Below are 19,858 nucleotides of genomic sequence, written 5' to 3'. Positions count from 1 at the left end.
CAGTGTTGCATTTCTCTTCCGTCATGGTTAGCTGCTCAGATATAGGCACAGAGTAGACCAAGAGTGGCTTTCACCAAAGTCAATGGTTTGCTTGGCCAGTCTGACAGAGAGAATACATGGCAAGGTGTGTGCAAGAGACTCTTTATGGTGATGCACTATGGGTAATCTGAGCTGCATAAAGAGAGAAAAGACATCATTTAGAGGTATGATAAATGGCAAAAAAGTGGAGGAGCCAATGGTGGTCCAGTGGGAGAAAAAGGTGGGGGTTCTTTTAAAGTGAGCTGAAAAGATAGAGGTTATTAGAAAATAAGCAGCATAAATTAAAATTTAGGAGGTGGTATAGACACTGTAATGATAAGGTCAAGAGTATGAGTGTAAGGTGGGATGCTAAAGTCACATGGAGGACAAGATCATGGAAGTGGAAACTTAAGTGAAAGGCTAGAATAGAGGAATTATCCATGTGGAGATTAACATCTTCATGAATGTTGAGAGAATTGATGTGGAAAAGAAAGCAGTGATTCATGTGCTTCAATCCTCATGAACGAGGGGAGTGGAGCAAGACTGTCAGTTGACATTAAGAATGAAGGGCACTGGGTGGCTCAGAGTGATGGCATGGACTTGAAGAGAGTGGGGCTTTTGAGAGGAGGGAGAGGAAAAATACTCTGGCATATCAATGCAGAGCAAAGAAGACATGTGCCTTATACTGAGTTCTTATAAGTATATCTTGGGGACTGGTGGCCAGGGGGTGGATTTTGTGGGGCAGGCAAAGAACCCAACCACAATTTGAAAGCTGTAGATTGAGACAGAGCAAGAAACAAAGGTCATTTTCAGAAAAGAAATTGGAAATAAAGAATTTTAAGTTGATGACAGAACTTTGCAAAAGGCTCAGTGGTAGGGCATGGGTGACAGAGCGAGATTGGGTTAGAGAAGTAACGCACCAAGGTGTATGGGGGCAAGAACCTAAATATGATGGAAGACCCAGGAGACTTGGACTTCTGGGGGAACCTAGAAGGTCTCTGTCTGCAGGAAAATGAAGTCACCTCTGATTCCCCTAAAGCAAGAACCACTCTGGCTCTTCTCCATGCCTTCCAAAGAATCACATTAGGCAGGGGAGTTTTACTGAGTGAACAAATGAATAAATGCATGACCCTCATAAAAGATTGAGAATGATTAGTGTTGTGAGAGAGAGGTGGAGAGAGCAATTCACTCAAAGATCAGATGGCAGGAACGTTTTTATAAAGAAGTAGAAGAGCAGAGTGGAAAGACCAGAATCTAGAGGCAAGAGACACACTTGATTCCCCAACCTGTTCCTTAGGTTTTTGGGAAAGTCATGTCATCTGACTACGTATCACTGGCCTCATCTGTAAAGTGGACCTTTCCTCCTCAGGAGAGCCCTGATCACCCCTTTGGGGCTCCTGTACTTCTCCTGCAGCCTTCCTGCAGTTCACTAGGAGGTTGTGTACAGCTATACATGTGTAAGACTGACAATACTTGGTGTGCTCCACATTCTCTCTACCCCTGGCCCTTTGCCTATGTGTCAGTATCTACTCCTAAGTACTTAAAAGACTGCTTCTTCAGTTTTGAAAGATGTTCCTTATTGTGCATGATACATTAAAATAATAACAGCTAACTCCACAGAGAGCATTCTGGAAGAGCAAGCAAGAGTAACCCAGATGAGGAGCCAGGGTCCAAGACAGGCCAAATGGGGTTACCCCAGGATGTATGACAACAAGGAACATCATAGCCCCCTGAGCTGCCTGGCCATAAGTAAGGCTGCTACAAGAGCCTGAGAAAGGAGAAATCAGAGCCATCCATTCCCACACCTGCCCAGGATCAGGGCAGCTGTGTACAAGTTGGAGAGATGATGTTTTCCTTCGACTCACCCATGTTCTGAGTGAGACCTTTGGTCTAGTTTTAGAAGCCATCTGAGCCTTGATAAGCAGGGGCGGGGCTTCCAGAGGCAGGAGTCTCAGAGTTCTATAAAGCCCAACGGGGCACAGCTGGGCAACTCTCCCAAGGACCGTGAACTGTTGGTTTCATGCCTGTTCCTCTGGAAATGCAACGGCTGTTGACTTCAGTGAAGCGGGTCTTGCAAGTGAAGACAGCAATGCAGGAAGCCTTCGCCTCACCTGCTAGCCTTCTTCCAGCAGCCCGCCAAAGGTGAGTCACATTGTTCCCAGGGACTGTGCAGGCCACTCTTTGAGAAGTGTCATTGAACCAGTAAAAGATAGATAGGTAGAGGGCCTGCCATAAGGAAAAGCTCACTAGAATCCCAGGGAAAAGTAGGCAAGGCTTGTGCACAGCCATAGATAAGCAAGTTAACCTGTTAGGGTCTCAGTTACCACCTCTCTAAACAGATGGTCCCTCTCAGCTACAGAGTTCCAGGATCCCCAACCTCTGATACCCGCTGGTCGTAGACGATGACATCTTTCACTGCCCCAGCTGCATGAAGCAGTGGAAATATCAGTACCAGGGCCCCCAGCATTCTCCTTTCCACCACCATTCACCCTTTTACCCCCAGCTCCTGCCAAGACCTGGAGCATTCTGTGCCAGCTGCGGTGTTAGTCAAACCAGCTGCTTCAAGTCATTGCGGCAAGATTCCAAATGGACTGGGGATCAGAAGCATGTTTCTCTGCCCTCTGATTTCATGAAAGGGGGAAATGGGATGTTAAAATAAGAGTATATGTCTGTGTGCAATGCACTGTACACAGAAACACACATGTGTGCCTTTTATTTCTAAACACTCCCCAGTTTGGCCCACGTGCTTGGAGCCTGCCAACACCGACGGTAATAGCTATAGCTAGGGCCTTGGGATCCACTGCACTGTAGGACTAGCCCACTCCTCCCACTTCCACACTGCCTTCCATGAATACTGAGAAAAACGACTTTGACCCAGTGTCTTCCCTTGCCTGGCATCCAGGGACCTGGCCGCATGAATGTGCGGAGTAGGGGACGATGCTCCTTAGCCTTCTTATTTTCTTCCTGACTCTCTGCCATTGTCCATACTCTCCTTCACCCTCTTTAGACAGGCCAAATGTCCCAGCTCAACATTTAACCTGTTCTTGTATCTGTGAGGAAGGGATTGACATGGGTTTGCTTGTTTCAGTAAGCAACAGCGGGCTGCCCAGCAAGAGACAAACCTCAGAACTCATCCAACCTGTCCCTCCTTCTGGCATCCTTGGTTCACACATTTCCCTTTTCCAGGGTACTCACAGCTCATCCCATTTTCCGTGGCCTGAAAGAGTATTAAGGATCTTTTTTATGAGTCTCTCTTTCTCTGTATGTCTGTCCCCTCTACTGCAACATGCACAACTCTAAATCCAACCCAAGAACTACTGCCACCTCAGCTTATGCTTCACCGCTGGTTAATAAAGAGGGGTGCCCTCCCCTTGGCGGTCCCCAGTTGCTTTTCTCATGTGCTGCGTCCCTAATCCCCTTCATTCTCCGCTCTACCAGGTGCCCTTACTTGCTTAGTCATCTCCCACTGTGACCGCCACCCCATCTACCCGCCTCCAGTTCTTCATCAGCGGAAGTGCCACTCATCCATCAAAGTTGATCTCAAATGTAGTCTCTTCCATGAAGACTTTATTGAGCCTACCACCCACAGGAAATCTCTGCTTCCTCCAAACTCCAGTGGGATTTTGCTATATCCCTCTTGAGGCCCTTATCCCATTCTGACTCTCAGTTGGGGTATGCATGTATGTGCTCGTTTATTCCTCCCACTGGTCAAAGAAGTCATCAAGAACCTAGGCCTCCTCTTTTCTTTGTCTACCCTCTCCACCTCGGCAGCCTCTCACTAACACAGTGCCTGGCATGTAATTGTGAATTTTGAAACACAAGAGAAGGAGGAGAGATGGAATAAAGAAAGAAAGGCATATTCTTAAATCAAGCAACCTCAGAACAAAACCAATTTTAAATTAAATAAAGTGATTATTCTCTAGAGAAAATATATAAGATAAGAAGGGCACTCTTAACTCCAGTGGTCTGATCTTTCTGGAAGCCTCTACATGCTAAATTTTCTTCAAGGTTCTGGAATCCATTTCCAGAAAATAGCCCCCTGCTAAGATAGTTACAAAAGTTACCAAGTGGCTGATTCTTGGAACCTCTCCTTGAAAGCTTGGATTTCCAGCTGGAAAGAGAGGAAGGGAGGGAGCTCAGAGAAGGCAGAATGAGAATGAGGCTGAGGGGAAAACCAGCCAAGTGAAGGACCACTGCTGGCTAACCATTAGCTCCTATATACTGGGAAAGATTCTCCACAAATATTTGAGAGTACAAACTCCAATTATTTAGGGAACACCAAATAAATAGGGCAGATAACTAAATTCCAAAACTCTCTTATCAGATATGAACATTTATACTTTGCCTCATTGTCTTATGATCTTGTGATCCACTTTGCCTCACAGTACTTCAAAGTGACCTTTCTGATGGGAGAACTGGGGTTTGCCAGAAGCTCAGAATCCTCAGGATGATTGACAGACACACTCAATCTGAGCTATAGTTCCTGTGGCGTAGAGCTAAATGCATAAGCCTGTGGAGCCATCCTGTCACTCACCATGGTCAGGAATTCTATAGCCAGATATAAGTCAAAGGACTCTGGTGGCACTCATGAGTGCCTTGGTGGCACCCAAGGTGGTGAAAGGACAGGATATTTCTGACACATGAGTAACCATGAAGGTACTCTGAGCACAACACTTCACCAATGCATGCCTTGATTTCACCATCTGCAAAATGAAGAATATCACTAAAGTAACCAGATTTCAGGTACTTTCATGTGGGAACAGATGGAGGTGGACTTGGTGATCTCTGTACCTGTAGCTGGAAGGAGAAACTCCAGAATTTCACCAGGGATATTAGGAGTCAGGATTGAAGAGAGGTGGGTAGGTCCAGGAAAGAAACAGATTATCTTTTCCCTCTTCCACTGACCCCTTCCCCATTTTCTCTCTGCTCCCATTTAGAATTGTTCCCCCTGTCCTCTGTATTCTCCCAGCCTTTGCTTGTTATACTATGTATTTAGCTGTGAAATGTCTGCCTCTTCCATTAGACCATGCTCTCTTGATGGGAACAAAGGATGCCTTCTTCACTACTGTGCATCTGGAACCCAGCACTATGTAGGATGTGCTTCATAAATATTCAGAGGCCCAATCAGAAAAAGCAGAGAGGATAGAATCAAGCAGGAAGCTTCCTTAAAAAGTAGAAAAACGGGCGCCTGGGTGGCTCAGTCATTAAGCGTCTGCCTTCGGCTCAGGTCATGATCCCAGGGTCCTGGGATCGAGTCCCACATCGGGCTCCCTGCTTGGCAGGAAGCCTGCTTCTCCCTCTCCCACTCCCCCTGCTTGTGTTCCTGCTCTCACTGTCTCTCTGTCAAATAAATAAATAAAATCTTTAAAAAAAAAAAAAGTAGAAAAACAATAGGTGTGTTCTTGTGTAGTAAAAAGAAACAAGTAGAAAGGGTATAATGAGAAGGCCACTTTAAAACTGAATGAGATTTTTAAAGTTATGTCCTATGAGGTTTATAACATGTGTAAATCGTATGACAATAATAGTTCAAAGGGATGGAGAAGATAAAGGGAGTTAAAGTATGGTTTTTCACTGTTTAGAAAATAGTAGAAGTATTAATGTAAGTTAGATTACAATAAACCAAGCATGCATATGGTAATTTCCGAGGTCATTACTAAAAGAAAAAGAGGAGATAAAATGGAATAATAAGTACTTGCTTAATCCAAAAGAATGCAGGAAAGAAGAAATAAAGAAACAAAGGATATATGAGACAAGGGTGGCTCAGTAGTTAAGCGTCTGCTTTCGGCTCAGGTCATGATCCCAGGGTCCTGGGATGGAGCCCTGCATCAGGCTCCCTGCTCCGTGGGAAGCCTGCTTCTTCCTCTCCCACTCCCCCTGCTTGTGTTTCCTCTCTCACTGTGTCTCTCTCTGTCAAATAAATAAAACCTTAAAAAAAAAAGAGAGAGACAAAGGAAATAAAGAGTGAGATAGTAGATTTAATCCCACCTGTATTAGTCACTAGAATAAATATAATTGGACTAGTTACTCCAATTAAAGCACCAATATTGTAAGACTTGTTAAAAAACAAACAAGACCCAACTATGTGCTGTTTAGAAGAGATGTGTGTTAAATATAAAGACCCTGAGAGGTTAAAAGTATAAAAGGACAGCAAAAGATATACCATGCAAACAGTAATAAAAAAAACTCAGGCAGCTTTCTTAACATCAGGAAAAGTAGATTTTGTGGCAGGAATATCACAAAGATGAATTAAAGAGGGACATTTAATAAGGAAAAAGGTTAATTCAACAGAAAGATAACCACCTTACATTTGTATTCATCTGATAATATAGCTTCAAAATATATGAAAAATGAATGAGATGATTGCTGTATAGTATTTTGAGGCGACTGGCTGGAGACCATTAAGAGGATTTTGATTGTTATCTCCATTACAGGTTTTCTACCATCCCTGCTGTCCCCTTGGCCAAAACAGATACTTGGCCAAAGGATGTGGGCATCCTTGCCCTGGAGGTCTATTTCCCAGCCCAGTATGTGGACCAAACAGACCTGGAGAAGTATAACAATGTAGAAGCAGGGAGGTACACGGTGGGCTTGGGCCAAACCCATATGGGCTTCTGCTCAGTCCAGGAGGACATCAACTCCCTGTGCCTGACCGTGGTGCAGCGGCTGATGGAGCGCACGCAGCTCCCGTGGGACTCTGTGGGATGGCTGGAAGTGGGCACTGAGACCATCATTGACAAGTCCAAGGCTGTCAAAACAGTGCTCATGGAGCTCTTCCAGGATTCAGGCAACACTGACATTGAGGGCATAGATACCACCAATGCCTGCTACGGGGGCACTGCCTCCCTCTTCCATGCTGCCAACTGGGTGGAGTCCAGCTCCTGGGATGGTATGTGCTTCCCGAGACCTTACGTAAGAAAGGAACTGGGTTAGAGGCTGAATCCTCAGTTTTGTTTCTCCATTTCCCCAGTGATTTCATCAGAGAGGGCAGGACAACTTATTCACACAGCTGCTGCTATCGTCAACAGCCACCATGCTGATGACCACTTAGACTTGTATAACTTCATGCTGTTCATTAGGTAGCACGTTCACATAGCCATTCATTCAGTCCTTCCAACAGCCTAGGAAGTGGGTGTTACGCCTGATCTAGGTGAGAAAATGGAGGATCTGGTATCTTACACACAGTGTGTGGCAGGGGTGGGACACAAAACCAAATCCAATATATTCCTATTTCTCATTAAGTTTCTCGTAAGCCTCTGAGAGACAGAGTTAAAGAAGTTTAGGTATTAAGGGGGAAACATCCTGGTAGAAATAGACCCAAAGAATCACAGGATAAAAAAACAAAACAAAACAAAAAAAGAATCACAGGATACACTATTACACAGAGTATTTATTCTCTTACTCCCTTGCCTGGCTACTAGGAAATTGTTTTTTTTTTTTTTTGCTTAACATATTTTTTTAAAGATTTTATTTATTTATTTATTTATTTATTTATTTATTTATTTATTTATTTATTTATTTATTTTAAGGGGGGAGGAGCAGAGAGCAAGGGTCCTGGGATCGAGCCCCACGTTGGGATCCCTGATCAGTGGGGAGTCTACTTCTCCCTCTGTCCCTCCCCCTTGCTCATGCTCACTCTCTCTCTCTCAAATAAATAAATAAAAATCTTAAAAAAAAAAAAAGAACGTGCCAAATTGTTCTTCAAGATGTTGTACTAAAGTACATTCCTATAATACATATTATCAAGCTTTCTAATCTTTGTCAATTTAATAAGGAAAAATAAGGATTTGTCTCTTTTTTCATTATAGGAAAGCTTCAGTATTTTTTAGGATGTTCACTGACTATTTTCTCATTACATACCTTGGGGTTTTTTTTAATGAGACTTTTATAAATGAAGGAAAATAGCTTTTTGTTGGTTGTAAGTATTGTAAATACTACCCCAGTTTGTCTGAGTTTGTTTCTGATAAAAAGTTTGAATTTTTGGATAGTCAAATTTACTAATCTTTTCTTTGACAGCTTCTAAATACTTTTCTATAGTTTCCAAACTGTATATATCTGTAAAATATATATATATACATATATATATATGTATATATATATATATAAAACAATACTTTTTTGTTGGGGTTGGAGTTGGAATTGTTACAATTCTTAAAAGAAGGTTCTTGGGTTTCCATGAATTTGTGTTGGAATCCTGACTTTGAATCTTTATCTTACCATCTATTAGCTGTGTGGCTTAAGCCAAGTGACTTAAGTTCTTTGGGCCTCCATTTCTTTGTCCATAAAGAGGGAATAACTCTACCTGATATATAGGATAATCGTGAGGGAAGGGATTTTTGTTTTGTTCACTGGTCTATCTTTAGTACCTAAAATTGTGCCTGGTTCACAGGAAGCACTCAGTCTACTTGAGATTTGGGTAGTGATCTCAAGTAGAGATAATTACTTCTTGTCTCTCATTACAGGTCGCTATGCAATGGTGGTCTGCGGAGATATTGCAGTCTATCCCAGTGGTAATGCTCGCCCCACAGGTGGGGCCGGAGCTGTGGCCATGCTGGTTGGGCCCAAGGCCCCTCTGGCCCTCGAGAGAGGTCTGTGGTAAACTGTGGAAATGTGGTACCAAGAGACTGTTCAGAGCAAATGTGTAGCTCCCAATCCCAAGTAGGCATACCCACTACACAGGGCTGAAGTATGGATTTGAGGATGATATCGCTTGCCTTCAAAAGGCTGGACTGGGGAGCAAAGGGCAGGGAGGAAGGGAATAGAGGGATCATCAAGGTTTCCTCTTCTGCACCATCACACATTGGGATAATGATGCATGGAATGAGTGACATTGATGCTGCAGATGAGGACCTTTAAGGAACTAGACTGGCAATTGAAGATGAAAGAAGGTAATTGGGTATAAGGAGAAAGGTCCTCCTTTGAGACTTTTGGCACCTATTCCAGATTTTGTTAAGGCCATATAGGTATGGAAAGGGAAATATAAATCTCATTTATGTAAGAGCAACCATCTATTCAACTCCCTTTGAACATGGGAGAGATGTTGAGTGGGCTCAGACAGAGAAAAACCAGGAAACTGTTAGTACATGCCTCCCCATCATCCCTGCTCCATGGGGGCTGCATCATACCATCCCTGAATCTCTCCTTGTGCCTTGCCAGGGCTTAGAGGAACCCACATGGAGAACGTATACGACTTCTACAAACCAGATGCGGCTACAGAGTACCCAATAGTGGATGGCAAGCTCTCCATCCAGTGCTACCTACGGGCCTTGGACAGATGTTACACATTATACCGTCAAAAAATCCAGAACCAGTGGAAACAAGGTATGGGGCTCAGAGGGCAGTTCTAGGGGACCAAGAGGTGGTCCTAAAAGCTTAAGACAAGATTTCTTCTCTCCTTCAAAAATGATCTCAAGAGAATTGCTTCATGTCCCCTTCCTCTTACACCCTTCCATGGATCTATGCTAAAGTCCATCTGGAAGCTTCCAATGCAAGTATGAAGCTGCCTCCAATTTGAGCTAAATGAAAGAAAGTAAACAATCTAGGACCAAAGCCACCAGTAGGAAACCAGTGGGTATCAGCCGCCTGGGGAGGTACTGTGGTGAGTGAGAGTAACCACATCCTACTGGGGCTAGGATTTGTTTCTGTTGAAGTCAGGAGTGATTTGACTCACCTTTTGTAGTTTGCTACCTTTTAAAGTCTGGTCGATGTTGAAAAATCTTATCCCTATTTTCAGTATACTAAAGTGTTAGTGATTTTTCTTTGGATGGTAATGTTACAAGTTAATTTTATTTTCACCTTTAGTTTCTGAGTTCTCCCGCTAAGAAAATATGTACTGCTTTCATAATCAGAAAGGAAACAAACTTTATTTTAATAAAGTACAGAGTGATCTACTTTAAAAAAATAAAAGGGCTCTTACCTGCTTAACCATGGCCAGATGGACATCTGTGATAGGCAGTTTCCAGTGTGAGAAAAGACACGTGTGGAAGGTCCCAGAGCATGGATGCTTTAGGGGTGGCCTTAGGAGACACTTCTTGCCCCTTTCCACTGTGCTGAGAGGGATGCCACTCACCACTGCTGGCCCATACGGGTAAGCAGTGGACTTGGACTTCTCTACCTTCCATGCCCTGTAAATTTGCTATTGGCTAATTGCTCTCACCAGCTCTGTGTTCTGTCTGCATTCTAATTTTGCTCCGTAACCTCATGCGGAATTTGATTGGTGCTGCTTTGGTTCTCAGCACTAAGAGACAGTCTAGGGTGTCTATAGAGTCAGAGACATCAGAACCTAAATCCAAAGCCAGCCATTTTCAAGCTGGGTAGCCTTGGACACATGACCTAGCTTCATATTTTAGAGACTCTGTTTCCTCCCCTGAAAAATAGAGAAAATAACACAACACCAGTTTGATTTGGAAGAATTATCTGTCATAAATGTTGGCAATAGTAGACAGGAAGAAAATGTTTCTTTCCTTTCTTTCTTTATAAGTAGAGTGCTTAGTAAAATCCTTGTAAAGTGAATGAACAAAACTTTCATGTGTTTGCTGGAGGTAGGAGCTGGTTTTCTGGGATGCCTCAAGTCACTCAGAATACTTAGGTCTTGGGGTGTAGGTCTAAATGGCTCATCTGCCATGGCACCTCCTCGCTTTCACACTTCCTCTTCCAGCTGGCATCGATCGGCCTTTCACTCTTGATGACTTGCAGTTTATGATCTTTCACACACCCTTCTGCAAGATGGTCCAGAAATCCCTGGCTCGCCTGATGTTCAGTGACTTCCTGTCAGACAGCAACCACACGCGGACCCCCCTCTATGAGGGGCTAGAGGCCTTCAGGTGGGTCCTCTTCGGGTAAACCTAGAGGCTCGTGAGGGCTGAGGAAGGAGGAGGGTTCCTCACTCCTTGAGTCTGTACCACCAGCCAACCCTGGGGGTGAGAAAAGGACAATCCTCCAACACAACAGAAATGACACCAAGTCTATACATGACTTATTGGGTTATGGTCTACATAGGGGCCCCCACCTTTTATCTCAGGGAGCACAGGGAGTTTGCCAGCACCTCTAGATCAAGTGGCTGGCTATCAGAAGCTTCAGAGAATAAGAAAAAGGGGAAAGGGAGTGTGGCTAAATCATTCAGTCGGTAAACATTTTATGAACATCAACTGTATGTCAGGCATCATACTAAACTCCAGGGACACCAAAATAAATGTGACTCCATGATCCCTGCCTCAAGGATCTTACAGTCTAAAAAAAAAAAAAAAGGATCTTACAGTCTATATGGACAGAAACACCTAGAAGCAAATAATCACAGTACAGGATGGCAACTTGGGAGCATCAAGCCTCCTTCTCACTTGCCATTGTTGAATTAATGTCTGGCCTATTGCCTTAATTTCCCCCATCTACAAAATGGAGATAGTCCAGCTCCCCACCTTAGAAGAATCTGTTTATTGATGCATTACTCCAAGACATTTAGAAAAAAGAATCTTCAATACACAATTCCCACTGGGAAGAAAATATTCCCTTTTCTTCTTGGTAGCTGTTTAGTTCAAGTTTTGGAATATTCTACCAACATCTGCCCCCACTACTAACTATTACTAACCCTGCCACTAACTAAAACATCAAAATGAGCACAAACACTACTTACAAGACCTGCCCCATGAAAGAAAATTCTAACATATACCAAAGATAATAGTTTAATATCTTTAATATATGGAGGTCTCACCGATAATAAAATAAACACCCTAATAGAAAAATGAGCAAAAGATATGCACCAGAAATTTCCTCAAAGAAGAAATGCACATGATCCCATTTTCAAATGTGCTTGCTCATTAGTAACAAATTTAAACAAGTTACCATTTTCCTTACATAGCCTTTTTAAAAATTAGAATACCCAGAATTGATGAGGCTCTGTGAAAAAGGACAACAGTGGATGTGTAAATTGACACAAGGGCTTTGGGGAGAAATAGGAAAACACAAAACAAAGGCCTTAAAGATGTGCACACTTTTTGGTTCAACAAATCCACGTGTGTGAGGGAACATGAAGAGTTTTAACTGGTAAGGACAGGAATGGGGAAATTGGTTCAAGTAGGGCACATCGTTTCATGGTCAATTGTGCAGCCTTTAAAAATATTGCTAGAGAAGATGATTTAATGTCATAGAGAAAATAAGTTAGGGAAGCATGTTGAAGAGAATATAGAGCATGATTTTATTTTCTAGTTAACCTTATGAAAGCAGGGATGGATTCCACAAGAAAAATTGACCTAAGGGCTCTCTCTGAATGGTAGGACTGTTAGTGACATTGTTTTTCTTTGTGCTGGTCTGTATTTCCAAATATTTTGTAATAAAAACATGTGCCTAAAAGTCTCTCCAGAAGCTGTTACTTTTCCCCCTTTTGCCTCCCGCCCCTTCTGGGTCTCTCACCTGGCTTGTGTCTCTGGCTGCCTCCAGGGGGCTAACGCTGGAAGAAACCTACACCAACAAGGACATGGATAAAGCCCTTCAAAAGGCCTCCCTGGACATGTTCAACAAGAAAACCAAGGCCTCCCTTTACCTCTCCACTCACAACGGGAATACGTACACCTCATCCCTATATGGGTGTCTGGCCTCCCTTCTGTCCCAGTGAGTACTGCACCTAGCCCCACCTTCTACCCCTCCACCCCATGGTTGTGGTTGGAGGGGTCAACCAAATTTGGTTCCTCTTCCAGTTCAGAAATTTTTAAGGAAGGAAAGATAATGAAAGAAACTTGTTTCAAAGGTACATGTATAGGCAGATTTACCATCATTATTAAACAACAGTCTCCAAAGTGACGATGTATGATGTCAAGGAATGTGTAATATCTGCTTGGATGTAGCAAGCACATAATAGAACTTTGATGCATATTTTTATCTCATCCATTTGAAATCTCTGTCCTTAGTAAAGCATGGTGGTTAAGAGTCTAGCTTTAGAATCCACAACCGAGGTTTAAATACCACTTACTAGCTTTGCTCTTGGAAAAATGCCTAACCTCCATGTGCTTCACTTTCCCCATCTATAAAACGTATGCACTAACAATACATACCTTCTAGCGTTTGGATGAGTGTTAAATGTGTAAAGGAATTAAAACACTAGTGCTCAGCAAGCTCTCAGATACTAGTTGTTATTTCTATTGATGTTCTATTTTCTGGATTTTGTAAGGAAATACTTGTACTATAGTACCTGCGCATAACATAAGAGATATATATATGAACTCAGCAAATGATTACTGATGAGGGGATGATAAAAAAAGGTAAAACTGCTGAAATATTACCAGAAAACATGGAAGCCTTGAAGTGGTCTGACCTCCAAACTTCAGAGTTTACTGAATTCATCTTGTCCTCATCGGTGGCGAGAAGCTCCTTTTATACCCCAAATTCTGTTATGCTCAATGTGCCTTCTGTATCTTGGATTTTAGCCACTCTCCTCCTGGCAAGTTTTCTTCTTTCTAGGTCTATCCCCAGGGTCTTCCAAAAGCCCCTCTTTGTGCAGAGTCCCTGGAGCCCATTTCTACTTGCAAGAGGTTGACTAGATTGGGGCAATAGGTTGGTGGTTTATTTGAAGGGCAGACTATAATGCCAATGTGCTTCTTGGGTTTCTTTCCCCACAGGTACTCTGCCCAGGACTTGGCTGGCTCCAGGATTGGGGCCTTCTCTTATGGCTCTGGCTTGGCAGCAAGTTTTTTTTCATTTCGAGCATCCAAGGATGCTTCTCCAGGTGAGTCCTGTCTTTCTATCAGGCACTTCTGGTAAGATTCATCGGGTAAAAGAAACCACTCTCTGCCTCACCACTACTGAGGCTCCCATCTGGACAGAATTGTGTTGTGATTAAGAACAAAGGAACTCCCTGAAGGGATTTAAGCAATGGAGTCAGTTTGTCTAATTTATGGAGTTGAAGCATTTGCCTGGCTACTACTTGAAACTAGATTGAAGAGAAACAAAGGTGGAAGTGGGAAACCAGTCAGGTTGTTCCAGCAAAAAGTCCAGGGAGGAGGGAGTTAATGGCCCTTTGGTTACAACTGGTTAAAGGGAAGTTGATGGATTTGAAATTTTCAATAAATGTCTGTTGATTATTTTATGTCAGATATGATCAAGGGTGCGCACCTAAGCACTCTGTGGGACATTCCTTGACTAAAAGAGTGTGTCTGCCAGTCGGTTTCACTAACATTATGTTTGCTGACCTCTATCATTTCTCGACATTCCAAGCCACACACAGTACCTTCTTCCTCCAGGGTTCGAGCCCCCACAGAACCTGGCTCTCTATCGGACTCGCGATTGGTAGCAATGATAATGACAGTCAAGTAGATTTAACAATCTTGCCTTTGGGTTTCCCAGGATCCCCCCTGGAGAAGCTGGTGTCTAGTATGTCAGACCTGCCACAACGCCTTGCCTCCCGGAAGCGTATGTCTCCTCAGGAGTTCACAGAAATAATGGACCAAAGAGAACAATTCTACCATAAGGGTAAGAAAAAGGACGAGAAGAGAGGAGAAGGAAAGAGAGCCAGGGATTCATCAGAAGTCTGGACTACAGTGGGCCAGGGCAAAGACATCTATGAGATATGATTGGGAGAAAATCCGTTAGGTCCAAAGGGGCAAGAATTGGGTGGAGAAGCAGAAGGCAGAGTGGAGAAGAGGTGGGAAGCAGCATGTAGCTTCCCAGTATAGATTGTAGCTAACCACTCAAAACAGGATACTGGACAATGCAGTCCCAAGGACATCAGACCTGTGGTCTTGAAAACTGCTCTCTATGCAACAATGGAAAGAGCCCAGACTTTGGAGCTAGATATTCAAATCTAAACCAACCTGTGACACTCAGTAACTCTTTATCTTTGGGAAAATTATTGACGTTTTCTCAGTTGTCTTATTTCTAAAATCATACCAGCTTTGCAAGATTGCAAAAGCGATTAAATGAGTTAATGTACATAAATAAGTTATCGACAGCCCACCTGCCCCCTTTCCCTACCAAACATAAAAACAAAATATTGCCCAATGGGGGCCCTGGGTGGCTCAGTGGGTTAAGTATCTGCCTTCGGCTCAGGTCGTGATCCCAGAGTCCTGGGATCGAGTCCCGCATTGGGCTCTCTGCTCAGCAGGGGAGCCTACTTTTCCCTCTGCCTCTCCCCTGCTGGTGCTCTCTCTCTCTCTCTCATAAATAAATAAAATCTTAAAAAAATTATTGCCCCAAAAAGCAACAAAGGAAAAGGAGACAAAAGCTGAAGTTATGACTGGAGAGACCAGATGGTGGTTTTAAAACCAATACCAAACAAAAGTTATTTTCTCAAGCAAGACTTGGGACACATGGCTTGCAGTGTGGTCTGAAAGGGAGACAGAATACACGGAACTGGGAATGTTCCAGAAAACCTAGGTCTAGTAGTCATCCATCTCCTCTGGAACAGGGACACCTTAGGGTAAAGAGGAAAAACAATTAAAATAAAAATAGGACTTCTGAGATAAACATTGATGGACAAAGAACAGAAATACTACAATGAATCTGAGCCAGAGAACTTAGGGCTAGGAAGGAAGTGTCTATTAGAAGACAGGAAGCTCTGATGTATACATACCTCAAGCCAAGTACCATTGGCAAGAGGACATGATGAGGACTTCAAGAGAGGAAGGTCACGTTTACTGTAGGAAAACCTCATACTCCTATAGTAAAATTTCTCATAGCCAAGGCTTATGTACTAGATCCAAGATGGCTGCTTCTGGTTCTTGGGCTGGTCCAGGGCTCTGATGGGGATGGGACAGGTGGCCTCACAGCCAGGAGAGCTTCATGGTGAAGGCATCCCTGGCACTCTTTTCTTTTCCCCAACCCCTTTGTAAGTATTGCCTCTTCTCATTCCACAGTGAATTTCTCACCACCTGGTGACACGAGCAGTCTTTTCCCTGGCACGTGGTACCTAGAGAGAGTGGATGAGCTATATCGCCGCAAGTACGCCCGGCGACCAGTCTAAAGGTGGTAAGTGACGTTTTGCAAGGTGGGTGGCATCAAGTTTGTCCTCCGGGTAACAGATGCAGTTCCGATAGTGTACCCAGGCCAGACAGGGTCTATAGATGCGAAGTGATCGGGGGTGGGGAGTTTGTACCATGAGGATCACCCAGAACTGGTGGAGCTCTTTGCCCAGGAAAGACAAAAGCTGGTGGAGGCGCACGTTTTTAACTGTGGAATGTGAAAAAAAGTCAACTTGTTTACCTGATCTGCTGGGGATAGGAAGCTTCCCTAGAAACATGATAGAAACCAAATTGGCAGCTGTGAGGGGAACCTACAGAACCCATTCCTCCAAAGGGGGGGAGGGTAGGAACAAAGATGAGTGGCTTCAGAAAAGATATCTACAGATTCATGAAGAAACACGGTGTTGGGGATTCTGTTGGAGCAGAAGCCTTGGCAGGAGGGAGTCTCGCCAGGTGATTCCTCCTGGGGAATAGCAGTGAGGTTTGGAAAGTCAGTGATGGGGGGCAGGGGGAGGAGAGAAGGGTTTCTTGCCAGAGGACTGACTGCCTGAGGGGGAGATGGAAGACTTCTTGGGGTTCTTTTTAAAGGAGAATCAAGTATTCAGAAGGAGACTCAGGGGCACCTGGGTGGCTCAGTCGTTGGGCGTCTGCCTTCGGCTCAGGTCCTGATCCCAGGGTCCTGGGATTGAGCCCTGTGTCAGGCTCCTTGCTTGGCCGGGAGTCTGCTTCTCCCTTTCCCTCAGCCACTCTCCCCTGCTTGTGTGCTTTCTCTCTCTCTGTCAAATAAATAAATAACATCTTAAAAAAAAAAAAAGAATCAGAATCTTATAGTTCATGGACTTCAGTTTATCTTCCAAGTTGCTAAAATAAGCAGAATGGAGGAGTGAGAAGCCATTTCTTCAACAATCCATAAATCTCAACAAATACAGTCCCCAAATACTTCCTTTATGTGTGTGTGTGTGTGTTTATTGTTTCCCTCCTTTGGTAGATGAAGGGTAGAAGGTTTGCCAAGGGTGGGATGTGGAGCCAGGGAAGAGGAGGAAGTCCATGGGTAAGGGAGATACCCAGATAAAGCAGGAAAACCACAGGATATGCGGGAAGCCCTCAGTTCACAGTGCTTGGCCTCCTCCGCTGGGATGTTAGGTGCTCAGCATGGTGGACAAGGGGCCTGACCGGCCGGGGCTGCAGGTGTGGTTGGACTGCAAGCTCAGCACCCAGGGCCACAGACTTGGACACTGCCCCAGAGTCGTTTGTTCGCTTGCTTGAAATAGGATTCTTAAGGGCAAGTCAATGGCAAAGAGGAAGCAATTAGATGTGTCAAGCTATTCAGTCATCAGAAGAAGAGAGAAAGAGTGACAGAGAGAAATTTGGGATTTTCAAGGGAGAGTTTCCAAATCAGGCTCCCTCCCTCTCATGGTCCACAAGCATCGTACCTCAGAGGAGGAAAGCTGGGGCTCCTGTCCTGTCTCATCCTGATAGCTCACATGAGCAAGGAACCCACAACAATGAAATTTTAAGTGAATGAAAGGTTTTCTGTCAGCGTGGCACTCTGTGGAGCTATCTCTTCACTGTCCAGCCTGTCCAGCCTGCTCTTCTGTCAAGCAGATTGTGTCACGGGGCCCCTGCCCACCTCCCTTGGCTCCTGTGGCATTGGGCACAGGTGGCTCAGGTGTCCAGGCGTGGAGCTGGGCAGGCAGCGGAGCCCCTCAGACCTCATGATGCAGGCAGGAGAGCCCCTCCACATAGCCTTACCTCAGACAAGACACAGGTACTGGGAGCAAGGGCGGAGGGATGCCCAGGATGAGACTCACACTGAATGTCCTTCTTTTGTCTCTTCAAATTCTACAGACCATGGTTCCTGGGAAATCTACACTAGCAGAGTTTCTGCTCATGGATCATATTTTAAAAAGCCCATTTTTAGATGGAAATGGATTGGATTGGACACCGTAGTCCCCAGAAGCAGCGGCCTTGGAGAGTGAGGGGCCGTCCTTAGTGGTCCTTCCTGCTTTTCTCAGCTGCAGTCACTGTCCTGGGCTAATGGTGGCGCAGGGGTCCTCTCTGGAAAAGCGGTTGCAAAGAAGGCCTAGCCCAGAATCACTGCCCTCCGGAACTGGGAAAAAAATCCAGATAACTTTGCCTATCCTGTTCCCTTGTGGTCATTATTATCATTATTAGATTTTTGTGCTGTTATCTCTCTATTCCTTTCTTAAGGTTTTTGGTCAATTTCTAGATGTTGTAGCAGGTATTAAACCCATATAACACAATGCAACAGTTAGAGAAGGAGGCAATCCCTCGTTGTATTGCTTGGAAACCGGAGCACCAACCACGCACAGCTGACACGCCGCAGAGCCTGCCGGACCCCCTGGCTCTGAGGGCCCCACTCTTCCTGACCCCCCACCTGCCCCCACCGCTGTAAAACCACTGAGCGCTCACCTCACACACCCCTCCCCCATCCCATTCCATTCTCCAAGAAGCACAGGGGAACAAAGTTGGGGACACACAGCCTCTGTGCCCAGCTCCCTTCCCTGATCTAGAGACGCCACCTGTAGACCGGGCCAGAAATACCCTCAAGGGCAGCCACAGCTCCTTGGTCAGGCCTTGCCAGTGTTCTCTGGGCAAATAGACACAAGGCAGAGGTTAATGCAGCATGCTTTTGACTCCTCCAGCCAAAAATGAGAGTTTTGATACCTAGCAGGGAATTCTTCTGCTAGAGATTGATTTGTCTCCCTTGGGTTAGGGCACTGCCTTTGCTAGGACCCTCTTATAAAGTAGCAAGGGTTCAGGGGGGTGGGAATTGAGCCAGGGAGGGGTCTGGGAGGGGGAGGGAGGGTACCAGGTCTTTTAAAAAGCTTCCTCAGCTGTCCCGCTTTGCAGGAGAGAAGCTGGCTTCCTTTGGTGGGGAACAGGGCTGGCTGGGAGGGGGATACTAGGGGTGACGGCGCACAGGGCACATGGGAATGAGACGCAGAGCCAGCCCACTTCACTGCTTGCCCAAGGCTGTTCATGTCCCCACACTCACCAGAAAATCCGAGCTAAACCCCGATTTGAGCGGCTAATACAGCATCAGCAGCCCTCTCTCCAGGTGCGTGCTGAGCTCCTCCTGTTCCACCAGGTGTAACTCTCTCTGCTGGCCCCTCTCTGCCGGCCCTAGCTGCCTGCTCCTCTCTGCAAGCTGTCTGGAAGCCCTTAGTCTAGATGGCATTCCTGCTAGACAACATAAGCCTTTCGTAAGATCTCCGGAGCGGCATCTGTAGTCCTGGGCAAAAGCCCCTACCCACCAGAGTTCTTGAGATAAGAGTCTCTGGGCCTTGCCTCTACCCATACGGAGTTCACTGTGGGGTCTTGGTGCTGAAACTACCTCCATTGGCCTTAGCAACCAGGACTTCCATCTCACCCAGTGCCTCCACTCAGGAGTCATTTGGACACCATGTGGCAGTGGGAATAAAAAGATTTGACAACGAGGATGTCAGGGTGCTGACCGGTTGAATGGATGCTGCCCGTGCCCCCAGCCCTGGCTCAACTTGAGGCACTCAGGATGCCATTGGTCATTGCCTCCACCGCACAGACAGAGGTCCCTGGCCCCGCTCAGGTCCCCTTCTTCACCAACTTTGGTACGGAGCCCTGGGCCTTCCTCTGGCAGCTCTGGGAGCACTTCATTGAGATGGATTCCTGCTGGCTGTTGAACAAAGCCCTCCCCCCTACGGAAAGACAACATAGGAGGGAAGGGTTTCTAGTTGCCCCATCCCATGGTTACCCTCGGGACTGCTCCTGCCATTTGTTTCTTTGTCCAGATAACACTGGCAGGTAAAGAATTTCCCTGCAGGGGCGCCTGGCGGTTTCAGCTGGTTAAGGGACTGCCTTGGGCTCAGGTCATGATCCTGGGGTCCTGGGATCGAGCC

At 45.2% G+C, this 19,858-nt stretch overlaps 1 protein-coding gene across 3 annotated transcripts; it reads left to right on the top strand.

Moving 5' to 3' along the window:
• The first annotated feature begins 1,923 nt into the window (after positions 1-1,923).
• HMGCS2 (3-hydroxy-3-methylglutaryl-CoA synthase 2) lies at positions 1,924-18,744 on the top strand. Of its 3 annotated transcripts, XM_044914119.1 has the most exons (10): positions 1,924-2,160; positions 6,450-6,904; positions 8,478-8,603; positions 9,172-9,336; positions 10,673-10,838; positions 12,448-12,618; positions 13,623-13,729; positions 14,347-14,472; positions 15,855-15,963; positions 17,808-18,744. In XM_044914119.1, exons 1-9 carry the CDS (start codon positions 2,039-2,041, stop codon positions 15,959-15,961), a joined length of 1,545 nt encoding a protein of 514 aa, XP_044770054.1. In that variant the 5' UTR covers positions 1,924-2,038; the 3' UTR covers positions 15,962-15,963; positions 17,808-18,744. The 3 variants fall into 3 exon arrangements, with proteins under 3 accessions (XP_044770054.1, XP_021545694.1, XP_044770055.1); XM_021690019.2 differs by lacking the exon at positions 17,808-18,744 and having other exon boundaries at positions 2,007-2,160; positions 15,855-16,456; XM_044914120.1 differs by lacking the exons at positions 8,478-8,603; positions 17,808-18,744 and having other exon boundaries at positions 2,034-2,160; positions 15,855-16,456.
• The last annotated feature ends 1,114 nt before the right edge of the window (positions 18,745-19,858 follow it).

Source organism: Neomonachus schauinslandi, chromosome 4 (genome assembly GCF_002201575.2).
Source record: "Neomonachus schauinslandi chromosome 4, ASM220157v2, whole genome shotgun sequence".
Taxonomy (NCBI): Eukaryota; Metazoa; Chordata; class Mammalia; order Carnivora; family Phocidae; genus Neomonachus; species Neomonachus schauinslandi.
This window is presented reverse-complemented; position numbering and strand designations above follow the sequence as displayed.